The 9753-nt window shown below is 43.1% G+C and overlaps 2 protein-coding genes across 2 annotated transcripts in view; one reads left to right on the plus strand and one right to left on the minus strand.

The window, feature by feature from the left end:
- The first annotated feature begins 1466 nt into the window (after nt 1-1466).
- Nucleotides 1467-3699, plus strand: LOC131890439 (uncharacterized). The gene is made up of 2 exons (XM_059239779.1): nt 1467-3092; nt 3166-3699. Exons 1-2 carry the CDS (start codon nt 1784-1786, stop codon nt 3516-3518), a joined length of 1662 nt encoding a protein of 553 aa, XP_059095762.1. The 5' UTR covers nt 1467-1783; the 3' UTR covers nt 3519-3699.
- Nucleotides 3700-4103: 404 nt separating this feature from the next.
- The window catches only part of LOC131890444 (WSCD family member CG9164-like), a 13860-nt gene continuing 8210 nt past the window's right edge, over nt 4104-9753 (minus strand). Inside the window, exon 2 of the mRNA XM_059239785.1 lies at nt 4104-5320. Within this exon, the coding sequence (XP_059095768.1) occupies nt 4274-5320 (1047 nt within the window). The 3' untranslated portion in view covers nt 4104-4273. The remainder of the gene's footprint in view (nt 5321-9753) is intronic.

Below are 9753 nucleotides of genomic sequence, written 5' to 3' on the forward strand. Positions count from 1 at the left end.
AGAGATAGGCCTAATCGTTGTCCTCTTTAAACTAAAGGCACTTGAATGTTACTCAGCGCCTTAGATTAAACAAATCTTAAAGTTCATCCTGATCAATGGGCTACAAGGTAAATACTTCCTTTTGAAGGGAGCTTGAACTCAAGTCTTTCTACGAACACTCAAATGACGTCAATGAGTGTATTTGTCATCCAGTGGAATTTCTCTCGATTCATAATTGCTTCTTTTTTTTTAAGAGAATTATATAGGATGTAGTCAATTTGACATCAGACATATTAATGCGGTAGCACTCTCTGAAAAGAAAATAATGAATACGTGCGCGCGGTTCTTAGTCTAAGGGGAAATCCCTATGTCCGTGAAATGAAAAGCTTCCCCGTACAAGTTGTGACTTTGTCATCATTGACATGCCTTCATGTTTGGGCATGATATTTTACTTCAAGTGGCACAGAACGCTCGAGAAATGTTTATCACCTCTGGTATTGGCGTAGCCCTTGTGTCTTCAAATGAATGGATGAATGTGTGTTCACACGAGAAAATCCGAGTAAGGTTTCTTCAAGATTAGAACGGTGACATTTCCTCAAACGATCACCTTTTTTTAACCCACCATTCATTCTGATTGAGCAAATAATATTTGGTCCCCTGGGGATTGTCTCGATAATGCAAGAGGCTTATGGGATCAAATTTGTGGCCGAACTTTCGTTTTCGCATGACATTTTGATCGACAAAGAACCAAAGGTCGTAAAGTGGTCTTTTTATGTTTTCGTTTATTGTTGGGACGGGCTCAAACACTCTCTTCTTGAGTGCAAAATGAGCAAATGTCAGGTTTAATGACCGGGTTTGATATTCAATAAATGTAAACAACACTTGGTGACAAATTGACAACACAAAAACAGAGAAGATCACAAATGTATGGTATGGTAGTTGAAGGTTTCCCAAAAGTAAAAAAAAAACAAAAAACGTTTTTTAAGATTTGTATACGTTTCTAAGCTTAATTGTACAGATTAGGAACCGGCGTCTTCCTGATTATATGTATTTGAGGATTGAATGGTTTTCATTATCCGCTTTCTCGACCTGCTTTTAAATACTCTTATGCTGCAATGCTGGGAAGTCGAGACCTTCAACGACATATTTGGTTAGCTATAATGTGATACTGCATGATATAAAACCGAAGAGCGTGCTGTCACCCTGTCACCAGGCAGTTAGCAACCAATCGACAATGACGAACAATTTCATGCAAATCAAGGCAAACCTAATAATCCCAATTTCATTGAACGCTTCATTTATGGGAACATTATTGAATCACGCATGAGATCGGAAGGTGAAATACAGAAATACAGCTGAATGCTACGTTCAGGCGACAATGTCCAACCACTCTTATTGTAGTATGTTTCAATTGCCATCCGTTTGCATTTTTGTCCAATTCATATTAGACGAGCCATGTTTAGTGTTCTTGGAAATCATTTTCCTGTAAAAGCTCCTTTTGCTTCCTCTCTTATCCTAAAAGTCCCCGAGCGAGATCAAAGCAGTACCGTGCTGTACAGTAGGTAGTTTATGAAAAATCGACGCATCCGTGAACATTATCGGGCCCCGCTGACGGGGCGTGATTTCTAGGCCTAAGATCAGAGTGTACGCGAGGAAAGAGTTTTTGAGTCACCGTAAACTGCGCGGTCCAAAAGAGCAGCAAACAAAGATAAGAAAGTATAAAAACATATGCGAGACTAATGATTCCTTAGTGACTGAGCTGAGAGCCAAGCGTCCACATCTCAATAAAAGTACTTCTGCAAGAATGGTCGAGGGGCAGAATTTGGAGAGCCATGCAGCTCAGTGCATCGTATACAGCAAAAGGACCGCCAAATTAATGAACTCGGTGGAGCTCACATCAGACGGAAAAACAGCCGGTTTACCAGAGTACACTAATCTAAAACGAGCCGGAGATGTTGAATCAGGGATGGTCAATCGGATGAAGACTGGTCGACAGCGCTTCAGATGGAACCTCATATTCAATGTCTTGCTGTGGATCCTCCTCCCTTTGCCATTATGGTTGCCCTACTTGACACAACATTTCGGGGTTAATGTCATATCGTATTGGGTTCTGCCCATCATTCAAGGGTGCTTCATGTTCTTTTGGATTGTGGTCGGCATATTAGCCATTCGGACCACATGGATCATGTTCAGGAACAGGAAAGAAGATTTCCGATCCAAGTTGACAACTGCTCAAAAGAACCAGATCCATCATTTGGCCGTAATCTCGTGCTATAAAGAGCCCGTTGAACTTATTGCGAGCACCATTGATACTTTAGCGCAACAAACGGTCGCATCCGACACAACCATGGTTGTGTCCTTCGAGGAGAAGACTCCGGACCTTCGCAACAAGCAAGGCCAACTCTGCGATCTTTTTGGGCAGAGATTCCAGGAGATCATCTTTACGATCCATCCCTTTGGTCAGGAGGGCGAGATTCCGGGCAAGTGCTCCAATGCCAATTGCGGGATTAGAACCGCCCTGGCCCACGTTAAACGCCGGGATCAGAACGCCTTCAATCCGGCTAACATCCTTATTACCACATGTGACGCAGACTCCAAATTTCATCCAAGGTATCTGGAAGCACTTACCTACAAATACTTCAATACCAAGGATGCCATTACCGGATGCATATTTCAAGCTCCTCTCCTGTACAATTGGAAACTCGACGAGTTAAGTGTGGTCACCAGGGTGACTGGATTGGTCCGCGCTTTCCTAATGATGGGAGCCATGATCCCTTTCAATATCAACACCATGTCAATATTCTCATTTTCTGCCTCCTTGTGCATTGCTGGAGACTTCATTCATCCTGGTTATCAGATGGACGACATCATTGCCTTGATTCGGTGGATGGGAGTGTGCAAGAAGCGTATTCGAATTGTGATGATTCCCTTGCCCATTTTATCGGGTCCAACCACAGGACGTGTTTTGGAAGAGGAGATCGAGGAATGGGCCAGACAAGCGAGACGATGGACCATAGGAGCTGCTGAAGTGTTCCATTACTTTATGGTTAAATCCAGGAATATTCCATTTTTTAGTGCTCTTTCCTGGGGCATCACATTCTTCCTCTACTATGGTAAGTTTTCAAATGGGAGAGAAGTTGAATGAGAGTGTCATCCTAAATTTCCGAAAATTTTAATTCATTTCAGTTGTCATCTTATGCTGTGCCTCGTTGTACGGGATCGTCTTGGGCGTGTCCATCGGTTTCATCATGCCTACTATGGATGGATTTCCGACAATTTTGACCTATTTCAATTATGTCAGCTTAGGTTTTAACTATGTAGTGTTTGCTCTTATTTTCGTGATTGATGTTTTCACCGTGAAACTCACGCAGCCTCGAATCTACGAACGGATTTCTTTGGTCAGAAATATCTTCCAATGGATTCTCTCGCCTTTTGTGCTTATCGGGTACTCATTGGTAGAGTTATTTGCACTTCACGAGGTTATGATACGAGGCAAAAAAGTGTGCAAACACGGAGCGAGCAAAAAAGACAATCTGTAGCTCGCACGAGTATAATAGGTCGCAAATCTCTAAAGGAAAATATATGATCTCTTAATAACTTACTTAAACATGCATTGGATCCATGTCTGCCCAATTTGTCATCCATTAAGACTCCCACAAATCATGTTCGTACACTACGGAGCAATCAAGAATGCCAATAAACTATTAGTCTTGAAATTGTAAATCGCTCATGATATAGATAAAGTTTGTTCTTTAAATCTATGTCTTTTCTCGTCAAAACTATGGACGTTCCTGATTTCCTGGAGAGAGAGAACGCCGTCAAGGAGGATGAGGATTTTTTTGTCTTCCGCTGAAGAGGTCCCAAACGAGTTCGTGTTTCGTCAGACTAAAGCTTTGAGTCTATGAGGTCCCCTCATTTGTAAAAGCCCTCATCCTTGATTGAGACGATGAGTGCTTGTGCTTAATTGCATAGGAATTCTCAACACGATTGAAAAGCCCCACTTATCGAAATGTCGTTTATATTATATTACATCTAACTGCAAAGTAATACTAAGTAAACGATCCTTTCAAAGAAAAGCCATAACCAAGAGATATTCAGCATTCAGCGCCAATCAATGAAACCAGTTATGTTCATGTAACAAGGATATACACAATCTACACAAGTAGATTTCTACTTCATGTAACAAGGAAACACACAATCTACACAGGTAGATTTCTACTTCAGAACAGATAAGACGGTCAAGTATTTAGACTTGATTCATGTTTCCATGATACTCTCTTCGTGAAATTACGGTTCACGTTCTGTTCAGGGGTTTCTTCTCAAAGGTAGCTGGTTTGCCCAATATTGAATAGACTCTCCTCTTATGGTCAGCCAAAGTTTGCCTCATGCTTGAGTTGAACACCTCAAAGTGGAGTATCCTCTTTGGGCGATGGTAAAGCCCTTGTCTTCTTGCCAAAGCACAAGATATCATTGCATCCCTGACAGGTATATTCAGGAAAGTAAGCACCCTGCGTAACTGGATTTCCGTTTGAGTTTTTAGATCAACATAAAACACAATGAGACGATTTTGTGGCGAGAAGTGTGAAAACCATGCAAGGTTCATCTCTTCCCATGAAACGCCTCTTTTGTAGACAAATCTTCCCCATCGCTCGCCATTGTTCTCTTTGAATGCCCAAGGTGGGGCGTACCCCACCTGCCCCCCCGCTTGGCGGTTAAATTCAGCTAATATGGCGGGTAAGGGGTCTCTGACGAGGAGAATAAGTTTATCGAAAGCTTCCATACGTTGGATAGTGGTCTTGTGGAGCTTGATGACCGAAACTGATCCATTTGCAATGTTTTCGCCAGGAAATCCATTCCTGAGGAGATTCAGATTTTTAAAGACGCTCCCTGTCATTATTCCGGATGCTTGTTGAAGAAGATATCGGAACCATGTGTTCCCAGAGCCAGGGAAGGAGGCTAGGGCGACAACCGGTCCCGGTTCAGCCTTGAAATGAAGGGGTTGACACCACTCTGTGGTGTTCTGTTGTTGTGGGGCGGTTATGGGGGGTTGCCTGAAGATGCTTGGGAAATTGGGGGCCTGGCTGTGCTGAGCAGGAGATATTGAAGAATAACTCAGGTTACCATTGGCTGCATTTTCCAACAAGAGATGGATTTGGCCACTTTGATTTATTATGGAGATTGAGGCCAGGTACGCAAAGCACATAATGAATCCAAGTCCAACGAGGTGCACTATTTTTCGATACCCCAATGGTTGTGCTTTCGCACATTGATTTGTCCAGCCAACATTAACACCTTCGACTTCGGTTTTGCTTTTGTCGGAGACTTTGGGCTTCGTTAGGACCTGCAAATGGGGGAAGTTCAATCAACGTTTAATTTCTGAATGTAAAACCACTTTATGCGTCACCAAAAGCATTAAAAATTGCATTAAAGTATGTGTCGCTACCTAACTACGCTACCTCACCTGCACTACCTGGCCTCCTTCATTTGACCTTCATTGTCGGATTTACTACAGCTAGACGAGGATGAATTCAATTTCTGGACACATTGTATTTAGTATATTTATTATTGAAAAAATATAAAGAAAGAAATAGGAATACATATTTTCACCAAAATAGGATTTCAAGGGCATAATAAAAAATGCGACAATTTTGATTTTAGCATGAAATCTATTCTTCACAATTTGAACAAAAGTTTTTACAAACAATTAAGAATTCTTTGCTCCTTTCTTTGTGGGAATTATAGCCAGTTTTTTGGGAAACGTGTTTGTTGAGGGCGATTAGATCAACTAAATAAGATATTTTACTTGCTATTTCTTTTAACGTTATACTCAATACTTGTCTATAATTCTATGTTAAATAGTCAGTTGACGCCTCGAATGGCGGACCTGCGTTTTTTTTACTCCTCCGACAAGTATATTGTTTTAATGGTTTTAAGTCGATAAGATAGTTCCAGCTGTGATACCACTAAGCGGGGCCACGCCCACGAACAGTGGCCCCCCATGAGTCTGTGATATGCCCCGTTCAATGCACCTCTCCTTCTAATCCTTCCTCTGCCCATATCCCCCGGCCCACGTCTTTTTCAAGACAGGAGCTTCTAGCCCTCCAACCCTCTTCCACTTCCCAATCATCCCTTCCCTTTGCCCCTCAATAGCCATAGTGATCTCTCTTTTCTAGGTCGGATTGAACAACTCGGTATTGGGAGGAATCAGTATTGGCGGCGGATTAAGCTTAGAGGAGGGAATCAACCGGTTCAGCCCCTACCATCGAGAGCTGAGGGGTCAAATGCTCCAAAAACTCCCAAGTGCCAAAACGAGCCAAACACCGGAGACTTGGGAGCAACATGCGATATCAAGAACTGCATATAATTCTCTGAGGAGCGCAGAGTCAGCCCACCAAAGGTTGGAAGTGGAGAACCTGCTCTCTTCATCTGCCTCGTCCCGGATGGCGGGCTTGTACAAACGTGCCAAAAAGACCGCCACCAACACGGAGATTCCCGTGAGTAAATTCCTTCTCCACTGTCAAGAACTGTTTGCATCAACATCGGAAACAGTAGTGGAGGAGGTCCAGGGCTGCCCAGAAGAGCACCATCCCCTTTTGCAGCCCTTCACGGAACCCGGGATGGACGTGTCCTTCAAGAAGATGAAGAGTAAAGCCCCCTCAATATCTGGGGTCTCTCCTTTCCAACTTTCCCTTCTCCGGACCCAAGCCCAGCCACTCCTCCAAGATCTTTTCAGCCTTGCCCTTCCTTCTTCCCACCAGCGTGGATGGAGTCAGACATCATCTTCATCCATAGGAAGGGGCCCAGGGACATTCCAGACAACCATTGGACCATCGCCCTGGAGAATCCCTTCTTGAATATGATGTTCACCCTACTGGCTGCCCTCTTCTCTGGATTGGCCGAGGATAGGGATCTCCTCCCAGAGCTCCAATTCGGTTTCCGGAGAAGCCGCTCAACCACCACAGCAGCTCCTCTCCTCTACGAAATTTAACAATATTCCTCAAACTCCAACTCTTGGGAGTTCCGAGTTCAAACTGTCTCCTGCTGTCCATCATCTATGCGGGACTCAGATGCTCCATTCGTTCTGGTGAGGACCTATCCCCCTGCTACTTCACTTCCATTGGCCTTCCCCAGGGGGATCCACTATCGCCAATTCTTTTCAATCTTTATGTATCCGACCTTCCCGAGGCCCTCACACACCAAAGCCCCACCATCAACCATTTTCCGGTACAATATCTTCAATATGCAGACGACCTGTTTCTCTTGGCTGATTCAGCCGTGGAATTGCAAAATGCCATCAATGCACTCCACGGTTATTGCCAAGAGAACGGCCTTCAAGTCAACACCATCAAGACGAAGGCCATGGTTTTCCATAAAGGTCGTCTGCCTCCCACCTCCTTCCATATTAAAAATAGTCCAATTGAAATTGTCAATAGTTTTAACTATGTCAGTTTCACCTTCTCCACCCAACTCTCATTCACCAATCACCTCAAATCCACAATAACTAAGGCCAGGGCCAGGATCGGATACATTTGCAATAGACTTCCTATCAAAAATCTTCCCCTTCCAATAGTTCTTCAACTCTTCCAGATCTACATCACCCCAATTTTTCTTCCTCTTTCACCTCTGGCTTCCCAACTCCGCCCGAACCGCCCTCAAATCCGCAGATTTTTCAAGCTGTTCCTCAAGAGATATCTTTGCATGCCCCAATATGCCAATAATGCTTGGACGCATTTTCTATGCGAAACCAAGCCCCTCACCATCGGGCTGGCCAGGTTAGTATCCAACAGTGTTGGGAATTTGACCTTTCCGGAGGTGATGTCCGGACGCAAGTTGTCCTTCCCGGTCAAGGACTTGCTTACATCTTCTTGTCCTTGGCCCGATATTCCTTTGGAGTATTTGCGGTGACGCCTCTTTGTCTGGCTCCCGGCCCAATGCCATCATCGACCGGAGCTGACAAAAAATCTGTTCAATCTGGCCCATCCTTTACCCTAGCGCCCTGCAATAACCAAAAATTTCATTATTTACCTTTACCTAACTGTGTTTGTATTGTCTGTGATTCCCCTCTGGTATGATCCTACTTTCTGCTTCCTCCAATCCTCCCTTCTTGTGAATTTGAATTGAGTGAGTCCCCTCTTTTAATACCAGAGTATAACACTACTTCCTGTGCTTCATGTGCATTGAACCAATTCTAGTCATACTCATTGTGATATCACTTTCTAGTCAACTATTTTATTGCTTTTACCGTTTTGACATTTTTCTTGTTTTATCAACAACCTTTGTAAATTGTCTATACATCATATTTTATTTTATAGTGATTTTTACGCCATGACATGACCAAGAATCGCAATAAAGATTAAAGATTAAAAAAAAATGCCTTTCACTCTTTTTGAAACTTCTGACTTGGTTGGACTCAAAATTGTGAGGGGAAAGACAACGAAATTAAAACATGCTTAAATTTGCTTTATGACGGCGACTTGGTCCTTCTACGTGAACTGACCATTCCAAGTGATCTATCCCAATTAACGAAATGTGCTCTCATCAAGATCTAGAGTATGCCTGGCCTAGCTTAGTGTCCGGCCACTTTTTTATGCTCAACAATAATGGGATCACATCGCAGGTCCCCATAGATAAATACATTCATGCACATAAATGGCTATTACTATTTCGTATTATTTGGCAAGCGCAATGGCACTTACCTTAACTTGGGTAATTTTACCGGTTGGGTGACGGCCAGCATGTAGTGTTAATATGTTATGTGGGCAGTTCAACCAGCCGTGAAGGCATCGGATGAAGGGCTCCACAAACCTGCTGTGATGGCGTGGGTCTCCACATGGGCCACATTAGCCATGTCATATGGCGACCATGAAGGCCTCAGATTGAAGGAATTTCCAAATGGCAACATCGACAATGCTCCACAATTGGTTACATTCATATATAGATATATCTCTCGTATTGCCATGTTTATCTTGGCAAGCTGTTACTCTAAAAGGGACAAACTCATGGGGTTGACCATTGTGGAGATATTCAAATCTCGCGCTTGTTCTTATTTGAACATTGGATGAAGACGTGGCAAGATCACAAAAATCTGGTTTGACCAGACCAGTGGAAATCTCGTACTTTGATCTATACCCACAATCAAGTTTATTTCGTTTTCTTGCCGTATTAAATACTACATTTTAATTACGTGCGAGTATGAATACCTAACATGGCGCAGACGATGGTAGAACCTGCAACTGAAAAGACCTATTCAACTTGGTGTTTCATTTTGTTTTTTGTGGTTTGTGCGAAAAGAAATGGCTCCAAAAGAAGAGATGCTCAAATCATCTCGAGCAGGGGTTCAAATTATTCTTCAGAGACTGGAACGCGTTTTTCGACGAGTGAACCGCGTCTGGCGGTGAATGTGGCTTGTGAATGCGAATGTGAATGCGCCCTCTCACTACGGCTGTTTCGATTGGCGACGACTCCATTGAGCTTAAGGCTACGTTACACAAGTTATTTGATGATTTCCCTACTGCTTTCGACGAATCAGATCAATTGAGGCCTATGAGAGGGGAACCGATGCACATATTTTTTTTGTTTTGTTTTGTGCGGACTTCCTTAACGCTACCGGGATTGGAATCCCAGCAGTTCAAGACGAGAAGATTATTGATTTTACTTGACTTTTATTTACATATATTATTTGATCGACCAACAAATTGGAGTTGGCTGATCTGGCTAATCCTTGAATATAAGGTTGATCCGGAATTTTAGTCAAAAACTTGTCCAAGTCTGACT

The sequence above is a fragment of the Tigriopus californicus genome, chromosome 11 (genome assembly GCF_007210705.1).
Source record: "Tigriopus californicus strain San Diego chromosome 11, Tcal_SD_v2.1, whole genome shotgun sequence".
NCBI classification, from domain to species: domain Eukaryota; kingdom Metazoa; phylum Arthropoda; class Copepoda; order Harpacticoida; family Harpacticidae; genus Tigriopus; species Tigriopus californicus.